A 24,956-nucleotide genomic window follows, 5' to 3' on the forward strand; every position below is an offset into this window, starting at 1 on the left:
AAGGGTCAGGGTGTCCCTGAGTTTTCCTGTTGCTGTCTGACTGCAGGGCCCCGAGGAGGAGGCTAGAGTAGACGTTCAGGAGTTTTACTGTGGAGAAGTCAGTGAGTCTAATTTTGTCTTTGTTTCTTTCTTGTTTCTTTGCTTCAGAAGCCCTTTCCAAGGGAGCTGGTTTTACTGTGCTGTGATTAGGTGCAAAGTGACTCTACTCACATTTGTTGGTTTTCTGGAATTTCAGTGTCAAACTATCTTTTATTTGCCTGAAGTAATTGTCCTCTCCGAGGCTTTACTGTCTTAGTCCGCTCACCCAGGCTTGGTCTCAGAAGCTCCTAGGCTCTGTACAACCTAGGCTGAGAATGTTTCGGCCTTTGAGCCTTACTGCTGAATATGCTCACCCTTTCTAGTTCTTTCTGAACCTTGCTGGCTGCTTCAGCTCAGCTCTTCTGGCTCAAACGCCTCTCCAAACTGACTGTTATTCATACTCTATCTCTCTCTACTCCTCTGCCCTTTCCTCCTCTCCTTCCCTCTCCTCTCTCCCCGTCTCTCCCTTCTTCTCTGGAGACTTAGGCATATGGTATTCTGTCAAATCTTTCTGACTTGTTGCTTTGCTGCCCAATTAGACATCAGTTTCAAACATGGGTGCTTCCTTCTCAAGACTAACTTTAGCTCATTGTTTAGGATTAAAGGTGTGTCTGTATTCCAGCCAGAGGGATTAAAGGCTGTGCTGAGGCTGAGACACAGTGTGACCCAAGGCCCACAACATTCGAGGTTCATTCTAGCAGAAGAATTCAGCCATTGACTTTGGAATATTGTTTTACCCCTGTCTTCACATTTTTTTTTTTTAAGATTTATTTATTTATTATATGTAAGTGCACCTTAGCTGTCTTCAGATGCACCAGAAGAGGGCATCAGATTCCATTACAGATGGTTGTGAGCCACTATGTGGTTGCTGGGATTTGAACCCAGGGCCTCTGAAAGAGCAGTCAGTGCTCTTGACCACTGAGCCATCTCACCAGCCCATATAAAGCACATCTTTTTTGAAGTTTAGTTTTGGTTGTGTGTGTGTGTGTGTAAGATAGGACTCATGTGGTCCAGATGTGTGTGTGTGTGTGTGTGTGTGTGTGTGTGTGTGTGTGTGTGTGTGTGTATGATATAGGACTCATGTGGTCCAGTTGGCCTTGAACTTGCTCTGTAACTGAGAATAATCATGATCTTGAAAAAATAACCATACAGCTTTTAAAAAATGGTTATTTTGAGCTTGTTTCTCGAGACCCTTGTACCCTCATAATCCCAGGTGATGGGATCACAGGCATATTCTGCAGCGCTGAGTGGAACCCAGGGCGTGGTGCTGGGCAGGCATTCTAGTCATCCCTGGCTAAGTAGATGTTTTAAACGTGGTTGAGATTGTGGAGTTGTTAAACAAGTGTATAATAATATTAATAGTAATAATACATTAAAAATAATAAAGCCCCCATGGATTTACCCTGACTTTATCTTTCGGTCTTTGACTTTGACGTGGGTTTCATTTTGGTGGTTCCTCTCATCTGGGAAAGCCCAGCCTGCCTCCTGGGCACCGGACTGGCAATGATACCTTTTCCAGAACGTCAGATTCTCCTCATGGTGTCTTGCTTTTCATGTCCTGTGTGATCTCTCCTGTACTGTGTCTTCTGACATTGCCTCTTGAGAGTAGACTGTTGGAGGAGATTGAGACCTCTTGGTTGTTGAAGACTTGGTATGACAATCCTTCCCTGTGTCTTAATCTGTCTCTGCTAAGGGCTCACTTTCACGTCCCCTAGGGACTGAGTTTGTATTTGCTTCTTGATCATGGGTTCTGCAGTGACTTAGAGTTGTCAGCAGGTAGCAGTGGTGTCATGTCAGTGTCATGGTATGTTGAGCGTACGTGTATGTTGATCGTGAGTGTGAGGAGAGGCCGTTGCCTGTGCTGGATGTATGGATTTGGACAGCGCCTGTGACCCTTTGTGCTTTATAAACACCTGGAGACAAATCATTGTTAACTCTATAACTGGAGCTTATGAAGAAAAGTATGAGCACAGATGCTTGTGTTTAAAACTGGATTCAGGAGAAGTCATCTCACATTGCACAACAATATAAAAAAATTCCAAATGTGTTTGTTGCTAGGACTCTTAGCTCTGTTAAATGCCAGTGCATTTTCTGCTGAAGGCCAGATTAATTTTTTCTTTTTTTGAGATTTGGAATTCCACTGGATACATTCCTGTATATTTTTGCTAAGGTGACTAGAAACACAGTCATTCATAGACACCCGAGTGGTTGGTTGATGACTGTTAACTAGTAATGCTCACACTGATGTGATGTCTGGTTACTGGAAATGCTCACACTGATGTGATGCCTGGTTATTGGTAATGCTTACACTGATGTGATGCCTGGTTACTGGTGTGCTAGTGTCTTTCAGCCACTCGCTTGTTTTCAATGTGCTGGTTTGTATTTTTTCTTCTTTCCCTTTAGCAGTGGCATGAATATATTTAACTGTTAATACTCTTGCCCACGCTTTTTTTTACCTTTTAACTAATGTGGTACCTGTTGTCTTTAATGTTTTATAAAGGGGAATCAGTTGTTTAAGTCTAGTTACAATCTTCCAGAGATGATATTGAGAAGAGCCATGGCCTTAGCTTTCCCTAGTGGTTCTTGCCTCATGGAGTCTGCAGATGCCTGTTGCAGTGTTGGCTTTGTTTACAGTGCTGTCCTGCCATGGCTCGGTAGGAGTGCCAGATGCGAGTATTGGACCCACAGTGCATACTGAGCCAGGATACACATCACTTGGGAGTGACTTCTCCTCTCACTTAAGGAAAGAAGTGTTGGTTAGAGGGCATTGTGAGCGCTTACCATGCTGGTTCCTAAGTGCCCAGAACAGGGAGGCCCTGCCTCGAGAGCGGATGTGCTTGCTCACGTTGCTCTCGTTTCACTAGAACCAACCGTGAGAGCCGAGCTGATGGAACAGGTGCCGCACATCGCACTGTTTTGTCAAGAGAACCGACCTTCCATACCATATGCCTTTTCCAAGTACTTACTGCCAATCGTGGTTAGATACCTTGCAGACCAGAATAACCAGGTAAGAGTTGCATTTCCTTGTTCTTTCTTAAAGGACTTTGACATAGCATAGGACATGTGGAATGGCCCAACCCAAGTGATATAATTTGAATGTTTTTCAGGTCTAACTTCATTATTGTATTTTCCAGCAGTGAGTTCTTATCTTAGATTAAGGTGTGTTGAGGGTGTAACAAATTTAAAATTAGAAACCTCGGTCCTGTTATGAAGGGCGCCCGCTCTCCATTCTTCCTGGTACCCTCAGTGACACTCTCTAAGAACTGAACAAATACCTCTTAGGTTTTGCAAGTTACAGGTTCTACTTTAGTAGAAGTGTTTCCCTCTGCCCAGATGATGTTATAGAGAATTTGTTTGGTTTTGGTTTTTCGAAACAAAGCTTTCTCTGTGCAGCCCTGGCTGTCCTGGACCTCACTAGACTGCGCAGGCCTTGGAGTCAGAACTGCACCTCCTCTGCCTCCCAAGGGTTAGGACGGAAGGTGCTGCCACGCCTGGTTACTGCAGTCTACACACATCTGTACCTGTTACTCTGTGGTTACTGCAGTCTACACATCTGTACCTGTTACTCTGTGGTTACCGCAGTCTCGCACATCTGTACCTGTTACTCTGTGGTTACCACAGTCTCACACATCTGTACCTGTTATTCTGTGGTTACTGCAGTCTTACACATCTTACCTGTTACTCTGTGGTTTCTGCAGTCTTATATATCTGTACCTGTTACTCTGTGGTTACCGAAGTCTACACATCTGTACCTGTTACTCTGTGGTTACTGCAGTCTCACACATCTGTACCTGTTACTCTGTGGTTACTGCAGTCTCACACATCTGTACCTGTTACTCTGTGGTTACTGCAGTCTTACACATCTGTACCTGTTACTCTGTGGTTACTGCAGTCTCACACATCTGTACCTGTTACTCTGTGGTTACCGCAGTCTCACACATCTGTACCTGTTACTCTGTGGTTACTGCAGTCTCACACATCTGTACCTGTTACTCTGTGGTTACTGCAGTCTCACACATCTGTACCTGTTACTCTGTGGTTACCGCAGTCTCACACATCTGTACCTGTTACTCTGTGGTTACTGCAGTCTCACACATCTGTACCTGTTACTCTGTGGTTACTGCAGTCTCACACATCTGTACCTTTTACTCTGTGGTTACCGCAGTCTTACACATCTTACCTGTTACTCTGTGGTTACCGCAGTCTCACACATCTGTACCTGTTACTCTGTGGTTACTGCAGTCTTACACATCTGTACCTGTTACTCTGTGGTTACTGCAGTCTCACACATCTGTACCTGTTACTCTGTGGTTACTGCAGTCTCACACATCTGTACCTGTTACTCTGTGGTTACCGAAGTCTACACATCTGTACCTGTTACTCTGTGGTTACTGCAGTCTCACACATCTGTACCTGTTACTCTGTGGTTACTGCAGTCTTACACATCTGTACCTGTTACTCTGTGGTTACTGCAGTCTCACACATCTGTACCTGTTACTCTGTGGTTACTGCAGTCTCACACATCTGTACCTGTTACTCTGTATTACCGCAGTCTTACACATCTTACCTGTTACTCTGTGGTTACTGCAGTCTCACACATCTGTACCTGTTACTCTGTGGTTACCGCAGTCTCACACATCTGTACCTGTTACTCTGTGGTTACTGCAGTCTCACACATCTGTACCTGTTACTCTGTGGTTACTGCAGTCTTACACATCTGTACCTGTTACTCTGTGGTTACCGCAGTCTCACACATCTTACCTGTTACTCTGTGGTTACTGCAGTCTCACACATCTGTACCTGTTACTCTGTGGTTACTGCAGTCTCACACATCTGTACCTGTTACTCTGTGGTTACTGCAGTCTTACACATCTGTACCTGTTACTCTGTGGTTACCGCAGTCTCACACATCTGTACCTGTTACTCTGTGGTTACCACAGTCTCACACATCTGTACCTGTTACTCTGTGGTTACCGAAGTCTACACATCTGTACCTGTTACTCTGTGGTTACTGCAGTCTCACACATCTGTACCTGTTACTCTGTGGTTACTGCAGTCTTACACATCTGTACCTGTTACTCTGTGGTTACCGCAGTCTCACACATCTTACCTGTTACTCTGTGGTTACTGCAGTCTCACACATCTGTACCTGTTACTCTGTGGTTACTGCAGTCTACACATCTTACCTGTTACTCTGTGGTTACTGCAGTCTCACACATCTGTACCTGTTACTCTGTGGTTACTGCAGTCTCACACATCTGTACCTGTTACTCTGTGATGCTTTCAGGTGAGGAAAACCAGCCAGGCAGCTTTGCTGGCTCTGCTGGAGCAGGAGCTGATTGAGCGACTCGATGTGGAGACCAAGGTGTGCCCCGTCCTCATAGACTTGACTGCCCCAGACAGCAATGACGATGTGAAGACAGAGGCCGTGGCTGTAAGTCTGTTACCCTCCAATCCGGCGGTCAACTTTGCGAGCTTTGAGGGTGTGAGGACATGTGCTGACACTCCCATCCATCCATGGCTCCAGAGCTGAGACAGGAGGACAGAAAAGTACTAAATAAGCCTGGTTGGATACACAGCACTTGCTCTTCATACCTCCGCCATTGATCTTCTGTTGATGTAAAACATAGTGACCAGAACTGTAGTGATTCCGGGTCACCGGTGAGGACAGAGATGGTTCTCCAGTTCCCGTCCCTTGGAATCCGCTTTCATTGTTTCTTAAGTACACGATGTCAATTAACAGATTTAGATGCCTTTTACTCCGCAGTTTTCATTGCTGTGAGACTCACATGGAGTCAACCGTTTAAAGTACAGTGTGCAGTGGCGTCTAATACAGTCAGAGTGTAGTCATCACCCTGCCTAGCTCCAAACAGTCACGTTGTAATTTCAGAAATTCCCCAATGAAGAATCAGTTTTGCTCTAACTGTTGGGTATATTAAGGGGAGCCTAGCCTAAAAATATAATTATAATGTTCAGGATTGGGACGAAGCTTAGGAGACCTTTGTTCTAAGGAAAGGTTAATCCTCCTGTGTGCCCTAGCTTAGGCAGGCCTTCAGATTGCAGCTTTGCTTCTGTGAAACACAGGGCGGTCATGGGTGGGAGCGGCAGGCGCTAGCTAGCCTGTGTGCCCTGTAGGGATTGTAGGTAGGAAGCGTTGGGCCAGCCTGACAGCCCACGAGTGTGATGCACCCTGAAGGGATTTCCTTACGTATTTGATCTGACGCTATGTTTTGTAGCTTTGAACAGAAAGGTCCTACTTTTGTTGCATTTCACATGATAAATGATTTATTTTTAAGGCTTTCCAGTTCATTGTTAATTTGTAGAAATAGAAGCCTTTTTTATTCTGATGTAGATATCCTGCAACTTACTCAAATCTATTTATTTTGGTACCTTCTTTCTTAGATCCATTTGCGTTTTCTATGTAGGCAGTCACGGCATACATGACTAAGTTTCTTTCTGATCTGTACGTCTTTTACATGTCATTTCTGCAGAGCCTGGGAATAGATGTGTTTGGGAAATGCTGACAGGCTGGCATCAGATTTCCTTCTGTATGAAGTTTGGGGAACTGTCTTGAGCTAGTTTTTAGGGAAGGAAATTCCTACTTTGTTCTTTGTTAGCTGGGACAAATGTGTTGTGACTGTGTCTAGGTAAAGGCAGGCTGGCTCCCTTTCAAACGCTGATGTGGCTTGGGGCAGCTGGCTTTTCCTCAGGCACTGCTGTAGTCTCTTCAGACACAGGCTTGCCTTTGAACAGGCATTCCTTTTGTTTGTTGCTGCTGCTGCTGCTGGGTGTTTTGGGACATGGTCCTGGCTGTTCTGGAACTCAATTGTAGACCAGGCTGGCCTTGAACTCTTAGTCCACGTGCTTCTACTTCTCAAGTGCTAAGTTAAAATTACAGGTGGAGTTTTCTTTTTTCTCTTTTTTAATATTTTTTTCTCTCAAAGTTACTGGCATAAGAATTAAGTCCTAACTAATGATGGAAAACTCATTTTCCCCTGGATTTAGTATGTTTGCTGTACATTGGCTAATGTGTGTTTCTTCAAGTTATTACATTTAAAAGGCCTTAGATGTTTTCAATATGAATTTTTTTCTCACTTATTTCAGATAATGTGCAAGATGGCCCCCATGGTTGGGAAAGATATTACAGAGCGTCTCATCCTCCCTAGGTTTTGTGAGATGTGCTGTGACTGTAGAATGTTTCACGTCCGAAAGGTAGGTCTGCATCCATTTTTGGTCCCTGTGTTTAATGATGCATGGTCTCTGATATGTGGAGTGTAATGATTGCTTGAAGGAACTCAGAAATGTTCCTGTTCTGTCGTAGGTCTGTGCTGCCAATTTTGGAGACATTTGCAGCGTAGTTGGCCAGCAAGCTACAGAAGAAATGCTGGTAAGAGTCTAAGGTCTTAAGGAATGAGCAGTACAAATAGCAGAGAGTTTATTAATGTGGCCCATGGCTGCCGACCAGAGGATGCTTGTAAGTTTAAAGCTGCCCCAGCATGTGAAATGTGTTTTGATAAGGATTTCTAGTGTACGCCCAAGAACACTGTGTGGAAAACAGTGACCCACTGTTAGCTTGTCACTTCTACAGAGTAACTCAGTTCTGATCCACCCAACTGGCTCCTTAGTCTTCACAGAGCACTCACTTTGAATAGCTTTGGTGGCTTCAGTCTTGTAGCAGAGGAGGTACGTGGTGGCATGCACGTGCCCCATGTCCAGGTTAAGACGCTTGGAATGTCTGTCCGTCCATCGGCAAAACGAGCCCAGGTGTGAGTAAGACGAGATGACATCCAGCTGTGTTGGTGCTTTGCCTTTCTAGAATGAATTAAAACTTGGATGTGCTTCATTAGATATATTTGAGTTCAGTATTAAATACATTTGTATGTTTTAAGAATATTCACCACTTAAAACAGAAAATGGCAGGGAAGTGACCGGCCTCCTTGTGTGTCCTCACAGCTGCCCAGGTTCTTCCAGCTGTGTTCTGACAATGTGTGGGGCGTCCGGAAGGCCTGTGCTGAGTGCTTCATGGCCGTCTCCTGCGCGACATGCCAAGAAATCCGACGGACAAAGTTGTCAGCACTGTTTATTAACTTGATCAGTGATCCTTCACGTTGGGTAACACTGTTTTTAAAACATTTTAGAGTCTAAAGTAAATGTGATTTTTTTTTTAAGAAAAAATTTTGTTTTAATATCTTATTTGTTTTATGTCTATGCGTGTGTTGCCTGTGTGTGTGTGTGTGTGTATGCATGTATGTATACTACAGGCATATCTGGGGTCCATTGAAACCAGAAGAGGGTATTAGTCCCTGAGTCAGGAGTTGTGGGAAGTTGGAAGTTACCATGTGGGTGCTGGGAACTGAACCCAGGGTTTTCGGAAGAGCAGTGTTCTTAACTGCTGAGCCATCTCTCTAGCACCATGATTTCAAATTTAAAAAATAATTTACTCCAAGTGAAGTGGTGCATGTCTTTAATTCTAGCCCTGGGAAGCAGAGGCAGCTGGATCCAAGTGTGAGGCCAGCCTGGTCTACAGACTGAGTTCCAAGATAGAGCTACCGAGGGAAGCCCTGTCTTGAACACCCTGCCCCCAAAGAAAGAATTTATATGAGTTTTGTTAACTCATATAAGACTAGCCAGTAGATGGTTATGAAGGTGGTCTTTGTGTTACCTAGAAAGTAATATGTTTATAAGTCATGTTTTACCTTGGCTTGCCGTTTCGTGGTCGATGACTTATTGACCCTTTCTTTTGTTTTTCGTTTTTGTTTTTTAATATGTACTTTACCAAGTATTGAGGGTGTGTAGAGGGGATAGTTGGGGGCCAGCCTGGTCTGCATAGTCAGTTCTCGTTGTTGCAGTCTCCGTCTTTGTGTTGGCTGGTACATGCCACGCCGCTCTTATGTCAGAACAGCTGAGGCAAGTAAAGGAGTCAGGTTTCTTTTACAAGGTTTTCCTGTTTTCCCAAACATACTTTGGCTTTTGTAAATGCAGAGTAAATATGTGTGCATTAAAATATGTGCCTCTTGGGGCTGGGGATTTAGCTCAGTGGTAGAGCGCTTACCTAGGAAGCGCAAGGCCCTGGGTTCGGTCCCCAGCTCCGAAAAAAAGAACCAAAAAAAAAAAAAATGTGCCTCTTTATGCTTATGTCTGGTGCTGTCCTTTTGTTCTCTGTAGGTTCGCCAAGCAGCCTTTCAGTCCCTGGGGCCTTTCATATCCACATTTGCTAATCCATCAAGCTCGGGCCAGTGCTTCAAAGATGAGAGCAAAAGCTCAGAAGACAAAGACAGGTGTGAGGATAAACTCTGTGCGTCTGTAAACAGCATCCACTTTCTTATCAGCGTATTGCATAATTAGTGGATGTCTCCTCTCTCTTCAGGCAGTTATGCAGTGACTAAGAAAATGTATGTGACCAGAAGCTTGATGTCCCTCACACAGAGAATGACAAATCTGACATTAGTTCCGAAAAGCTAGTGAACTCTTTGCCTAGGAAACTGTTGGTGCTTATAAAATATATGGAAAACTTTTGCCTTAAAAAGCTACTTAGAGGTTTGCTTCTGTACACAGTCCACTCTGACTCTATTTTTCCAAACATTCAGTTTAGCATGGGTCTTGGATTCTCTGTACAGAGATCATTATAATTACTCAAACGAGGGGAGCTTTTTTTTAAAAGAATGATTATATTATTTTTATGAGTACACTGTAGCTGTCTTCAGACACACCAGAAGAGGGCATCGGATCTCATTACAGATGGTTGTGAGCCACCACGTGGTTGCTGGGAATTGAACTCAGGACCTCTGGAAGAGCAGTCAGTGCTCTTAACCCCTGAGCCATCCATCCCTGAGGGAAGCATTTTAATGATTAGGCCTAAATTGATATGCTTATTAAATAGAAGTACGACTTTAAGATAACCAAAGTTTAATAGAGGTTGAAACTCTGATTTTCAGATTTCTAGATTTAAAGAATTTCCATCGACACTTTTAGTTTTTAGGATCTGTTCTTAGGATTTAATATAGTTACTTAGAGAACTCCGTGGGTCAGACAGTGCATGGGAAGGGTGCGGAAGCCTCTGCAGTTCATACATGTTGTTGACACAGCCCCTTGCCATGATGCTAATGATGACCGTTCTCTTCTATAGGTCTGGGTACTGTGCTATTTGCTTTCTTGGTGTTTTGATTTGACAGTTCTTCCTTTCTTCTCTGCTGCCTTGTTTTACCTTTTTGCCTGTTCTCCTACTGTCCTGCCAAACACATCTGAGGTACTGTTTGTTTTTAAAGGAAGAGAATCTCTCTTAATTCGGTCTTCCTAGTAAGCACAGTCTGAGTTCTTTGAAAACAGTGCTGGAAGGAATTTGATAAGAGTGGTGGGGTGGGGATGTTGCCTACTTTGCGTTTGTGAAGCCTACTTACGTTTTAAAAAAGATTTACTTATTTATTTTATGTATCTGAGTGCCCTAGTTGTATGTACACCTGCATGCCAGAAGAGGGCATCAGAACACATTATAGAGGTCATGAGCCACCGTGTGGGTGCTGGGATTTGAACTCGGGACCTGGAAGAGCAGCCGGTGCCCTTAATCGCTGAGCCATCCCTCCAGCCCCCCACCCACTTTCATTTTGTTAATGATCAGTTTTAAGTAATGAAGTCGGCACAGAAGTTGTTCTTAAATCTGGGAAGAATCTAATCTGTGGATGTGTAAATGCATAGAAGAGTGTAAGACAGCATTTTCAGTAGAAGCAGATGGTAAACATTGCATTTCTGCCACGAATGCAGACTCCGATCCTGAAGTATAAAAGCACTGTCAGTCAGTCAGTCAGTCAGTCAGTCAGGCAGTCAGTCAGTCAGTCAGGCAGTCAGTCAGTCAGGCAGTCAGTCAGTCAGGCAGGCAGTCAGTCAGGCAGGCAGTCAGTCAGGCAGTCAGTCAGGCAGGCAGTCAGTCAGGCAGTCAGTCAGTCAGGCAGTCAGGCAGTCAGTCAGTCAGGCAGTCAGTCAGTCAGTCAGGCAGTCAGTCAGTCAGGCAGTCAGTCAGGCAGTCAGTCAGTCAGGCAGGCAGTCAGTCAGGCAGTCAGTCAGGCAGTCAGTCAGTCAGGCAGTCAGGCAGTCAGGCAGTGCGAGCAGCCTGCTGTGCTGTGCTGTGCAGTGAGTGTACGAGGAGCACTCGTGGGCTGTTGCGCTGGGCTTGACCACTGCAGGGATGGGGCTTGTGGAGCACCAACAGCAGTTTGGCTTCTGATGGACTTGCACTACATATCATAGAGATTGCCTCGGTAGTGACCTGCATTGTCCATAGCACTGGGCTATCTATAGTTGCCAATGGATTGTGTTAATGATTTAGTAGGGGGAAGAGAATTCCTGCGAGGGGAGACTTGTTTTAAATGCTATAAAAGCTTGGCCATACTTACACAGCCGACTCTGTTGCTGCCTTAGAAAGTGAGTGACCGACCACCTTGCCTTAAACAGCTCTGGCCTTTCCAGCTAGTGTAGAACCCAGCATGAACCTACAATTTGGTGTCTGTTGTCAGGGCTTTCTCCGTTCCCTAGACTTCATACTTGTTGATGTCAGACACTTAGGCATGTTTTTGTTTTGTATTGTAATGGTATGTTGTGTGGGTGTGAGACATGTAAGTGTGGGTATGCATGCATTTTTTGTATGTGCATGTGAGTGCATCACATGTGATATCTGCTAGTGCCCACAGAAGCTAAAAGAGACAAGGTCTGCTGCAGTGAGGTCACAGGCTGATGCAAGGCACCCAGTGTGGCTTCCCAAGGACCAAGCTCATGTCCTCAGCGTGAGCATTGAACTCGGCCCCTTGAGGAAGGTTCTGCTGCTAGGTTTCCACTGCTGCTGATTTCCTGTGTAGAGTTTCATCTGTTCTGAAACGTTTGCTGTTACTAAATAGTCCTAGAAGGATTTATTGATTACAGACATCTGGTTTTATCAGATCTATCAGGCTATGAGTGCTAGTGTGGAGATGCTGACAGAAGTTATTTACAGTCAGTGTAAAGCATTGGGATTTGCTTCATAAGTCATGTATAGAACAGGGAGCTCGGGACTCTAGCTCGGTAGACACTCGCCCTGCATTTGATTTCCCACCACAGCAAAAGCAGTAATGCAGAGTGGATGCTCCTGTGTTTGCTGAGAGCGGACACTGCTCCCTGGCTGCTGCTGTTCTGCATGTGCTTTGTCCTTGGGCTCAGCCTGCCTCTTTAGCCCTCTGTTGGGAAGGTTCGGGTCCTGTGTATTGTCTGCTAACAAAATGCCTGTGGGTGTCCACTGTCTCCATACCCACCCTCCCAGGGTCAGAGCCTAACAGAGTAGCTTTGGATCTGTCCAGCACTTGTTTCAAACCATGTCTTTTGCAATGATAGCTTTGCTTAGAGTGCAAGCCTTCAGTTCAACCGTCTGCCCTTTATCTTTGTGCCATATTTATGCTCAGGGCCTGGCCCAGCGGGCATGTGTTTTAGGTTAGTATTCTTTGGAAATGTCATACCTTTATGCAGTAGGGGACACACACACACACACACACACACACACACACACACACACACACACACACACACCCTTTCTTTCTAGTGGCCTTCCCCTGCCTTCCTCACAACTTGCGTTGTTTTTCCTCACACACACACACACACACACACACACACACACACACACACACACACACCCTTTCTTTCTAGTGGCCTTCCCCTGCCTTCCTCACAACTTGCGTTGTTTTTCCTTCCTCTGAATATTTGAGGCAGGGACTCTAGTAGCGCTGGCTGTCCTGGACGTACAAAGATCTGACTTTGTCTGGCTCCCAAGTGCTGCGGCACTGAATGTTTTCCCCTTAATTAATAACCCCCATAAATAAAAATCTTGACTGAATTATTCTAAGAATTTATAGGTTTGATCTTTAAAAACCCTAAATATCTGAACAATAAAATAATTGTTATTGCATCAACAATTTGGAAATATTTCACTAATGTTAAAGCCTCATTTAATTACTTCAAAGTATAATTATGAATTTAGCTTAGAAGTTGTGTCCTGGTGTGTGTTTTGTTTTGGCTTCATTACCTTTAACCAGATGTTTTGTGAGTCATTTTGTCCTTGAAGTAATTATACCAGGTTTGCCCGGCCCCGTGGTGTCTGTTATGGGAATCTTGAGGGCATTCTCCAATTAATTAATCTCCCATAGATTAATTTCTATGGGAATCAGAGGCTGAGACCGGATCCCATGAAGCAAAGGCTGGTCTAGAACTCCTGATCTCCTTGCTCCTGCCTGCCTGTATGGGGATTATGTGTAAGCTACCTCTTTGGGTCTTATATGCACATGTTTTAGATGTGACTAGAATTCTTCCATCCAGCAGCAGACTCCTAGACTCCCTGTGTTCTAAACCACAGTTTGTCCTGTACTTTCATTGAGATGCCCTGTGCAGCAGGCTACATGGGCTTCTCGTGACTCAAGCAGCTCCAGGACAACATGGAATTTAGGGGACTTATACTTTGCGTAGTCATAGTTGTCATACACATATAGCCAAAGCACCAATGTACATGAAATAAATCATTAAAAAAGAAACTTACGTGCTGTAACTTTCAGCAGACTAATTGATTTACTTTTGCTCTGTTGGACGGCCTGGGGCCAATGCTAAAATTAGCAGGCAGGTGAGCCGATGACCCACCCAGGCCTTGGAGTATTTTTGACCTGACTGCTACTTAGACTTTTGTGTGTGCCATAAGTGTAGGCACCTTAAATTTGTCTGATGATAAAGAAAGCCTAAGGTTTCACCTTGCCCCTCTAGAATACTGTTACTGTAATTTTAAATTTTTATGTAGAGCGATGCTGGAAGATAAAGAATCCCACGTCCCCCTCACCCACACCTTCTAGGACTGCTGTGCCTTGTTTGCTTCCTTATGTGGATTTTCCCCTGACCTTTTGAGAAGTTTCAGACATTTTTTCTCAGATATTAACTTTGTATTTTTCAAATGTAAAATCGGTGCCCAGCTGTCACCCAGTTACTGACACCAGGCAGTTATTCTGTGCTCAGAAATGTCTGCACCATACACACTGGGGAGGAACACTTCCTACTGGAGCACTGGCCCCGAGCTGTTGGAAGAGTGAGTGCCTCGGTTCAGTGAGGCAGGAGCAAGGCAGGAGCTTCCCCTAAGGTGGCTCCTTGTGCTGCTCAGTCCCTCACACCCGGCACACTGATGCCATGTGTGCATCTGATGTGTCTATAGTTGTGGAAGGGAAGCACCAGGTATCGAATGCTTTTGCCATATGCCATGTTTTCAGATGACATGTGCATGTAAAATTTCAGTTTGCAGTCTAAATTTTTTTTTTTTTTTTGGTTCTTTTTTTCGGAGCTGGGGACCGAACCCAGGGCCTTGCGCTTCCTAGGTAAGCGCTCTACCACTGAGCTAAATCCCCAACCCCCAGTCTAAATTTTAAAAAGCACATGTTTTTAGAAATGCTTCTGAAAACAGTATTACCTAATGGTGCTCAGTGCTTTCGTGAAAACCTGTGCAGGATCGAGAGTCAGTCGGTGCACTGGCTGCTGCTCCGGAGGACCTGGGGTCAATTGCCAGCACCCATATGGTGGCTCACGACTGTGATTTCAGATCCTGGGGACCTGGCTCCGTCCCCAGGTGACAGGCACCTCCCCTCCCCCGAAAACACACAACATAGCAGGCCGATGCCATACAGGAATGCTGCAGCCCTTATTTTTGACACTTCTCTTAAACTTCCAGCTTGATATTTTATTCTGAAGCTGAGAGGTTTTAGACACTTTTTAAAAATCTCTCAGATACTTTGTATTTCTTTTCAAGTAAACTGTGTACTTAAAGGCACTCACTGCTTTGTGTGAGAGAGCTTGGTTTTTTTGTTTTGTTTTGTTGTTTACCATATTCTAGTTATACATTTCCATACATTTGTCCTTTTATGTTCTGTTTAACTCAAGTTGCAGGATTGTCCACAGGGGCTCGATTCTTTGACCTTGTCATTCTTTCTGTTTGTCAGTCCATCTGGCTGCTTCTGTCTAACCTGCCTTCAGCACTAGTTTTTCTTGCCTCCTACCCTGCTCAGCCATTGCTGTGTACTTGTGAGTCTGTCGGTAGCTCAGAGACAGCACTGCCTGGAATTCAACAGATGCTAATCCATGTGGCCAGACCTGAACTTGTTAACTTGTGGAGATGGCTCTTGTGTTGTTAGCCGCTAGTTAGTGCTGTGGGCATCTATTCAGTCCCCCTAGCCAGACTCTGGGTGTGCACCAGGCTCTGCATGAAGTGCATGGACACACACAGTGTCACCACCTTCGTCTCTGACGGAGGCATCCCTTGTGCTGACAGTTGTCTTGTGCTCTGGTGGTAACCTTGCCATTCCCGCAGCCTGGCTTCTCTCCAGCCTGTTTTCTGCATTGCTTGTACCAGGGTCTTGGGAAAGATGTCTGATAGGTTTTAGAGTTGCTTCATTATATGTGATAGTGGCAGGATAAACTCAGAAGTGTGTCCTGACTTTGCACTGTCCCGCAGGAGGGTGGCCTGTGTTCTGACTGCTGCTGTCTTCTCAGCATTGGCCTGTGTGCCTGCCGCCTCTTGGGATGTTTTTCTTTTGTTTGCCTCATAAGCATGTCCTGGTTTTCCTAGAAAGTCACATCATTTCCTCCAAGGCCTGTGGTCCCACCTGTACGTCTCATTTTGGACTCACCCTCATTTGGGGGTGGAGTGAAGTTGTGTTTGAGTCACTCTGGCACTATATCCTTGAAGTCTCTGTAGGGCAGGCTGACCTGGAACTCAGAGGTCACCTGCCTCTGGCGTCGGCACAGGGCTGAAGGCTGTGCCCCAGCGCCTGACTGTTTAACTGCTCTGCTGAGTTTGCTCTGTAGTTGAATGCCTTTCTGCTGCAGTTGGAACCTCACGGTAGCCACACAGGACCAGGCCCTTACATTACTGATCCTCCAGCCCCCACCCAGCTTGGTTTCCTGGGCTCATTTCGATTTGTCTGTGCTGGAGTGTGCATGCAGATGCCTGTGCACGCATGCGTGTGCGAGTCAGAGGTTTGTGCAGAAAAGCCGAAGGCCAATTCAGTCCTCTTTCTCAGTTGCCTCCACCCTAGTTGTTGAGACAGGGTCTCCTGAACCTGGAGCGTGTCAGTTCACCCAGACTAGCAGAGCGGCCCGCCCCAGAGGTCCTCTTACTCCGTGTCCCAGCGCTGGGACTGTAGGTGTAGGCTCCTCTTGGTTGGTTTACACTGGTGCTGGGGATCGATTGCGGTCCTTAGGTTTGCCAGCTTACCTAGACCTACACACCGAATCCTGAACCTGCTTTATTCCTGGTCCCACCTGGTAGGTGCCCGGTAACCACTGGTGTAAGACAGGAGAGAAACAGCAGCATTGAAGGCTGCGTTGAGAGGACAGTGGTTAGCGCTCGTACATGCTCCCCCAGCCCGTCTTTGTCAGCTACGCCATGATGTCCTTTTAGAAAAACCTGTTCTTGAAGTAGCATTGGAGATTGAGGAAGAGATAAAAATAGTCCTATATTTACACTTAAGTAGCTTTTAATACATTATCTGAGAGAATTAATACCTTCTCTAATATCCTCTAGAGTTGGGGTTTTTTTTTTTTTTGATTTATTACTCTTTTATAAGCAAAATGTTCTGACTCTTCAGCTTTTACTGTGTCACTGGAGCTGAGTAGAATACAGATAATCCCTGAATAAATAATTTAAAATTTGAATGTATCTTCTAATCCATTATAATTGACTTCTTCCCGCTGTTACTAGTGTTAGTAGTATTGCAGTATTCCAGGGTATTTTTAAATTTATTTATCTTAATCTCAGGTGCGTTGGTGTTTTGCCTTTATGTATATATCTGTGAGAGTGTCAGATCTTGGAGTTACAGACAGTTGTGAGCTGCCATGTGGGTACTGGGATTTGAACCTGGTCTTTGGGGAAGAGCAGCCAGTGCCCTTAATGGCTGAGCCATGTCTTCTGTCCCAGCATCCCAGGATTCTTAAGTGTCACCCTCCCCAGCTGTTAACACTGCTTGACTGTTAGACCAGTCTGACAGGAGTGCCTCACCTCTCTGCAAACCTGCTGGAAAAGCATCGTGTGTATGGTGCTAGCCTGTGGGGTGCTATAGTGACCTGCACTCTGAGTGCCTAGCTAGTCTGAATGCTATGTCACACTTGTCACTGACTTCTTTCCCCAGTAACTATGTCTATACTTCCATGTTTCTTTTTTTCTCCCCTAAATGAAACCTGAAAGGATCAGAGACGATGGTGTTGTACAAGAAGAGCAGAGCAGGCCAGAGGACGCACCTTCAGACCTCAGTGCCCCTCACTCCAGTGCCAGGCTGGACGGCACACTTGAAGGCTGTGCTGCCGAGACGCCTGGGGACTCTGCAGGTGACATGCGTGTTCCAGCGGACAGCTCCTTACTCTGTACTTTGTCCTCAGAGTCTCCTCAGGAAGCAGCTAGTGACGCTGAGAGTGGTAAAAAGCACGATAACAACAGCAAGTCTGCGTCCCGGCCAGACGTTGGCACCAGCTCCCCAGAGCCCACTCCCTTAGATCAGGAAATGTTCAACTCCTTCCATTTCTGGAGGACTCCTCTACCCCAGATAGATCTTGATAAAGAGCTCCAACAGGACCCTGGGGAGAGGCCCAGCCCAGAGAGAACAGGAGATGCACCTGCAGCCCCTGTACCAGGTTCTCCCAGTATCACCATGGCTACCCGGAAGGAACTAGAAGAAATGATAGAAAACCTAGAGCCGCACATGGATGACCCGGATGTTAAAGGTATGGAAGACCGCGTCATTTAGAGGTGATTTAAAGGTGCCCTTTACTACAACATTGCTGGTCTGTCCTCTCTGCTGTTTATGGTTAAATAGATGTGCTCACTCAAAAATCACTTTTGCAGTTATTCAGTGTTTAGCATTTATACTTTTTAAGTCTGAGGTCTGCTCTATTCATTGTGCTCTGGATCTCATTTTTAAAGAAGTACTGTAGTCTTTATGGTGATGGTGGACATAGATTTCTGGTTTTTCACATGTATGATGTTTTAACAGCTGTAGTTTTACAAGAATTTCTTTCTCAAATTTTTATTTTGGGGCCAAGGGATATTACACATGCATGGCCCATGTCCTCCACTGTGAACAACTGAACTAACTGAACGGGTTGTTCCGTCCTAATGAAAACATTGCCCCTCATCAGATAGATGTGTGAACTCCTTAAGACTGGGAAGTGAGGTGTCACAGGCTCTCTCCTTGTGCCCACTGGAGCTGAGGGATGGGGTAGAGCCGAGCCTGGGCCCAGCTCAGATGTCTTTACGACCAGGCACAGTGGTGCTCATCTGGAACCTCAGTGCTTAGGAGGCAAGGACAGACAGGTCGCAGTGAGTTCTTTTTTTTTTTTTTTTTTTTTCGTGGTTCTTTTTTTTCGGAGCTGGGGACCGAACCCAGGGCCTTGCGCTTCCTAGGCAAGCGCTCTACCACTGAGCTAAATCCCCAACCCCTCGCAGTGAGTTCTAAGCACGTCTAACCTATGTAGAAAGTTCCAGGCCAGCCAGGTCTACAAAACAAAAAACTTTTAAATCTTATATCTGCAAATTTTTACAAATCTTCAGATCTAATAATACATTCTGGATTGTTTTTAACCCTTTTTGTTCCCAAAACTAAAATTTCTAAACTTCAGTTTGCTCAATTTTGAGAAATACTCATTTTTAAGCAAATAAAGTAAAATCTTAACTAATCCTTTTAAACCAGAAACCTTCCTTTTGGCATGTTTGTGGGGAAGATAAGATCGTACCCCAGGCTGGCCCTGAGTCTGCCTGCCACATTCTCCTGAGAGCTAGGAGTCTTAGCACAAACCTGACTCCGAAAGCTCATGTGTGTGGTAAGTTAGCTGCCGTACGCCATCTTTGTTGTCATCTCCTAGGATTTTTAGAGATTTCCTGTTGTGATTTTATGCCTGAAAAACATTACATTTTATTACACCCCTGATCACTAATATTATTTTAATTTAACAATTTGATTTAAAACCTCTCTCTGGACAGACAGACAGAATGTCGCGTCTAGGTTCCACAGGTGACAGAGAAGGTGCTATATTGTCTCCCAGTTGTCTCTGCTTCCTGTGCAGAGCGGGCGCTGGCTTCTCCTCCCCGTTAGGAGCCTCAGCCCCAGATGAGAAGAAACGAGGCACTGACAGTCAAGTGTTTAATGTGTTTATTTCCTTAGCTTCTTAGCTTCTTGTTTAAATCTCATTAAGTTTTATTAAGTTCATGTAGCTTCAGTGTCTCATTTTATTTTTCTTAAACTTAATTTTTATGCAAAAGGTTTGCCAGCCAGTCTTTGGATCTATTCCGGGACTCTCATTACATTACAGTACCTGCTAGTTCTCTAACGCATAGTAGACACTCAATGAATACAATAGAAATACTGGGGTTGGAGACATGGCTCAGAGGTTGAGAGCACTGACTGCTCTTGCAGAGATCCTGAGTTCAATTCCCAGCAACCACATGGTGGCTCACAACCATCTGTAATGGGATCTGGCGCCCTCTTCTGGTGTGCATGAAGACAGCTACAGTGTACTTACATACACAAAATAAATAAATCTTTTTTTTAAAAGAAATATTGAATGTACTGCTTTTTTCAATAAATAAAATGATGAAAGCTTTTTAAGTTTCATAATATGTGTTTTTGAAGATGGCTAATATACTATTTGACTTAAAATTTAGCTAAGAAATTTCACTATTAATATTGTAATTTAATTGTTTATAATCGTGACACCTAGAACAATTTAAATTTGTCATGCAGTACTTTCAGATTTTATTAAAGGGCACTTTTGTTTAATCTCTGTTAAGTAGCTGAGTTCCACTGTTATAAAATGATTGGCATTTTTGGAAGGGTGCTCAGTACCTTGGGGCTCTTTCTTTTCTGCTGGTGCATTGTGAAGCAGTCCCTCCCCTGACTTCTCCAGAAAGCAAGTGAACTGTTCTTAAAAGGCAGACTCTTGATCCAAGACTGAGAAGCAGAGGTCTGACCTCTGGAGGCCAGTGCTGTGCTATGCTGTAAATGGTGTCTTACAGCAAGCCCTGGGGGAGAGGAAACCTATCAGCCTCTCCGCACATGGAGTTCTGGCTGTCTGACTTCAGTCTCAGCCCTCCTGCGATCACGGAAGTTCTTTTTCTTCCTGTGATTTTTAATAATGGATTAAACTGTTTTCATTGGATCACAGTAGGGAAGGAAGGGGAAATCTGTCAGCTGTGAACAACAGAACAGATCACAGAGACGGCAGAGATCCCGTGTGAGAGATGGCGTGCTGAGCCGCACGCATGGCACACGCCCAGCAGCTCCTAGCCTGGACGTGCGTGGACGGGAAGCAGGGCCTGCCTGTCAGATACACTCTCACTTTGTTCTCAAGCAGCACTTACACACGTGGAGTTCTGTGAAGTTGTATTTTGTAAAGCCAGCTCTGGGCTGACTTCTGCTTTTGCTTTAGAAACTTGAAAGACCCAAGAGAGAGCTAAAATGATTGTCATGATAATTACAGCTTATAGCTGAAATTCTGAGAACAATGAAAATCACTGGACTGTCCCATGAGTAAGCATTTGCTGTATTTAGTAATGATGACCCACTGAACTAGAAGTTCCTTGTGCACAAATCTTGTATTTCCATGGTCAGATGCTTAAATGCATTTAGAGAAGCCCCATCTCCCCTTCCCCCCACCCCTCCCCCAGCCGCTGCCTGAAAGAAAGACAGTCCCAAGACTGAGAGTGGGCCAGGAGCACTCCTCTGTCTTAGCCTCATCACCCTCCCTAGCGCTCTGTCTCTCTGTCTGTCTGTCTGTCTCTCACGCACGCTCATTACTATCTACTACTACTTTAATTTCCCACTGTCTTCCCGCTTAGCCCTCCCAGTGGCCATACCATAAAGATGACGCCCATCTCCTCCAGCAGCCATTAAGAGCTGCTCAGGAGAGGTTGGCCTCATGAGTGCCCTCTGTCCATGATGGGAGGTCGCAGGGTCCCTACTGTGTGTTTGCAGTCAATAGTAAGTATCCCTGTCATCTCAATGCAGCATCTCACAGACCCTTCTCTAGCCTCTGCTCTAACAACCCTGCCTTGGTGCGGGGAGGGAAGCATAGATTCAGTGTAAGGTTAAGAGTCTGCATTGACCTCTGCAAAAAGAAGCCTCTCTGTCCAAGGCGGGACATTCTATAGATGCCGATGCTGTCACATGTGCATTAATTGTCTTGAGAAACGCAGGAGTTGTCTGATTTACATTTCAGTTTATCCCCTTTCCCGGTTCCCCTCCAGAAACCCCCATCCCATCCCTCCTCCCCCAGCTTCTATGAGGGTGTTCCCCCTGCACCTACCCACTCCCTCCCACCTCCCCACCCTGACATTCCTCTACACTGGGGTATGGAGCCTTCACAGGACCAAGGGCCTCTCTCTCCTCCCTTTGGTGCCCAACAAGGCCATCCTCTGCTACATATGCAGCTGGAGCCATGCGTCATTCCAAGTATAGTCAGTGGGTAGTGGTTTAATCCCTGGGAGCTCTGGAGGGTTTGGTTGGTTGATATTGTTGTTCTTATGGGGTTATAAACCCCTTCAGCTACTTCAGTCCTTTCTCTAACTCTTCCCTTGGGGACCCCATTCTCAATCCAGTGGTTGGCTGTGAGCATCCACCTCTGTATTTGTCAGGCTCTGGCAGAGCCTCTCAGGAGACAGCTTTATCAGGCTCCTGTCAGCATGCACTTCTTGGCATCTGCAATAGTGTCTGGGTTTGGTGACTGTATGTATGATGGATCCTCAAGTGGGGCAGTCTCTGGATGGCCTTTCCTTCAGTCTCTACTCCATAATTTGTCTCCATATTTCCTCCTGTGAATACTTTTGTTCGCCCTTCTAAGAAGGACTGAAGCATCCACTCTTTGGTCTTAATCATATGATCTGTGAATTTTTCTTAGGTATTCCAAGCTTTTGGGCTAATATCCACTTATCAGTGAGTGCATACCATGTGTGTTCTTTTGTGACTGGGTTACCTCGCTCAGGATGATATTTCCTAGTTCCATCCACTTGCCTATGAATTTCATGAGGTCATTGTTTTTGATAGCTGAGTAATATTCCATTGTGTAGATGTACCAACTTTTCTGTATCCATTCCTCTGTTGAAGGGCATCTGGGTTCTTTCCAGCTTCTGGCTATTATAAATAAGGCTGCTCTGAACTCAGTGGAACATGTGTCTTTGTTGTATGTTGGAGTATACCCAGGAGTGGTATAGCTGGGTCCTTAGGCAGTTCAATGTCCAATTTTCTGAGGAACCTGTAGACTGATTACCAGCTTGTAATCCTGCCAACAATGGAGGAATGTTCCTCTTTCTCCACATCCTTTCCAGCATCTACTGTCGCAGGAGTTTTTGATCTTAGCCATACTGAAGGCGTGAGGTGGAATTTCATGCTTTTTTGATTTGCATTTCCCTTATGACTAAAGATGTTGAACATTTCTTTAGGTGCTTCTCAGCCATTCAGTATTCCTCCATTGATAATTCTTTGTTTAGCTAAGTATCCCATTTTTTAATAGAGTTATTTGATTCTCTGGAATCTAACTTATTAAGTTCTTTGTATATATTGGATATTAGCCCTCTATCATAGAAGGTTGGTATAAAGATCTTTTCCCCATCTGTTGGTTGCTGTTTTGTCCTAACAACACTGTCCTTTGCCTTACAGAAGCTTTGCAGTTTTATGAGATCCCATTTGTCAATTCTTGATCTTAGAGCATAAGCCATGGGTGTTCTGTTCAGGAAAATTTCCCCTATGACCATGTGTTCGAGGCTCTTCCCCACTTTTTCTATTAGTTTGAGTGTATCTGGTTTGATGTGGAGGTCCTTGATCCACTTGGACTTAAGCTTTGTACAGGGTGATAAGCCTGGATCGATCTGCATTCTTCTACATGCTGACCTCCAGCTGAACCAGCACCATTTATTGAAAATGCTGTCTTTTTTCCATTGGATGGTTTTGGCTCCTTTGTCAAAAATCAAGTGACCATAGGTATGTGGGTTCATTTCTGGGTCTTCAGTTCTGTTCCACTGGTGTATCTGCCTGTCTCTGTACCAATACCATACAGTTTTTATCACTATTGCTCTGTAACACTGCTTGAGGTCAGGGATGGTGATTTCCCCAGAAGTTCTTGTATTGTTGAGGATAGTTTTCGCTATCCTGGGTTTTTTGTTATTCCAAATGAATTTGCAAATTGCTCTTTCTAAGTCTATGAAGAATTTTGATGGGGATTGCATTGAATCTGTAGATTGCTTTTGGCAAAATGGCCAGTTTTACTATATTAATCCTGCCAATCCGTGAGCATGGGAGATCTTTCCATCTTCTGAGATCTTCAGTTTCTTTCCTCAGAGACTTGAAGTTCTTGTCATACAGATCTTTCACTTGCTTGGTTAGAGTCACACCAAGGTATTTTATGTTATTTGTGACTGTTGTGAAGGGTGTCATTTCCCTAATTTCTTTCTCAGCCTGTTTGTCCTTTGGTAGAGGAAGGCTACTGATTTGTTTGAGTTAATTTTGTACCCAATCACTTTGCTGAAGTTGTTTATCAGGTTTAGGAGTTCTCGGGTGGAATTTTTGGGGTCATTTAAATGAGTATATTATCATATCACCTGCAAATAGTGATATTTTGACTTCTTCCTTTTCAATTTGTATCCCTTTGAGCTTTTGTTGTCTGATTGCTCTGGCTAGGACTTCGAGCTCTGTATTGAATAGGTAGGGAGAGAGTAGGCAGTCTTGTCTAGTCCCTGATTTTAGTGGGATTACTTCAAGTTTCTCTCCACTTAGTTTGATGTTGGCTAGATCTAAATTTTAAATGTCAAATTTTATATGTGCAAGGGGAATGTTACTTCAAGGAGAATGTTAGCTTTGACCCCTTCCCCCAAATATATATTTTTCTAAATTTATCATTTATTGGGTGGGGTAGAGAATTCCTCTTAGTTTTAATTTTCTGTATAAGGAAGGCAGTGTTAGTAACTACTGCCTGGTAAGTTGTTTTGGGTTTGGGCAAACAAGAAAGTATTCTTGGGATCCCAATTGTCTGGAACAAACTGTAATAATTTCAGTATGAAAAAGGGATGGTGAACTGGGGTGGAATAGAGATGTTTAAATGTTACACCAAGAAGACTCTGCCAACAGCCGCCATTGCTTCGTGTTGGCAGGTGTGCAGAAGTGCCTTTCTGCTAGGATAGCTTAGCGCCACTTCCTGTAGATGCCTGTATGACCTGAGGGGCCTCCGGCAACTGGACAGGGCAACGAAGGCAGCTCCGTGCACATTTGTTTTCCGTTGGTCTCCTGAAGGACCGACGATTTGCCACAGTAGAATTGTCTCCGGCTTTCTCGTGGCAGTGTCAGAGACACACTTTGTTCTGACACCGAGGTGGGCAGAGAAGGGCTTGGCGGGTGTGCGGTGCTCCGTTCACTGTCTCCTTTGCCCACAGCCCAGGTGGAAGTGCTGTCGGCCGCCCTGCGCGCTTCTACCCTGGATGCTCACGACGAGGCTGGCGGTGCAGAGCAGCGGAGTGAGCTGCAGGACGACGCAGTGGGTGCCGGCGGCGAGCTTCCAAACTGTAGCATCAGCGAAGACACTTCTGAGCCTCTGGTCATCGCTGCTGAGGAGGTAATAAACTGGTGGTGTTTACCAAGAGAGCTGTGCCAGCGTCTCCACGGGGACAGCGGTGGCCAGCACTCCAGTCAGCTCGTTCCGGTTGTTAGTCATTTTCCATAAAGTAAAAATAATGATTCTCACCTCATCCATCCTTGTGACTTTAGTGTCTTATTAAATGCTCGAAAAAGTCAATCCTGTCTATATGACTGTTTAGATGGGTGGATGTTGATGTAGCTCACTGCAGTGAAATAGTCTTACTGGAA

The 24,956-nt window shown here is 44.9% G+C and overlaps 1 protein-coding gene across 13 annotated transcripts in view; it reads left to right on the top strand.

Annotated features, from left to right (window-relative positions):
• Window positions 1-24,956, top strand: part of Ppp4r1 (protein phosphatase 4, regulatory subunit 1) — a 60,541-nt gene that overhangs the window by 24,362 nt on the left and 11,223 nt on the right. For 12 of the 13 annotated variants that reach the window (XR_010054561.1, XR_010054562.1, XM_039082982.2 and 9 more), the window contains 8 exon segments: window positions 2,943-3,085; window positions 5,366-5,512; window positions 7,183-7,290; window positions 7,400-7,465; window positions 8,032-8,190; window positions 9,244-9,356; window positions 17,303-17,835; window positions 24,527-24,705. Coding sequence is in view for 11 of the 13 variants with exons in the window: in XM_039082982.2 (XP_038938910.1) it covers window positions 2,943-3,085; window positions 5,366-5,512; window positions 7,183-7,290; window positions 7,400-7,465; window positions 8,032-8,190; window positions 9,244-9,356; window positions 17,303-17,835; window positions 24,527-24,705 (1,448 nt within the window). In the remaining 2 variants the exon portion in view is untranslated. 13 annotated transcript variants of the gene reach the window in all.

Source organism: Rattus norvegicus, chromosome 9 (genome assembly GCF_036323735.1).
Source record: "Rattus norvegicus strain BN/NHsdMcwi chromosome 9, GRCr8, whole genome shotgun sequence".
NCBI lineage: Eukaryota > Metazoa > Chordata > Mammalia > Rodentia > Muridae > Rattus > Rattus norvegicus.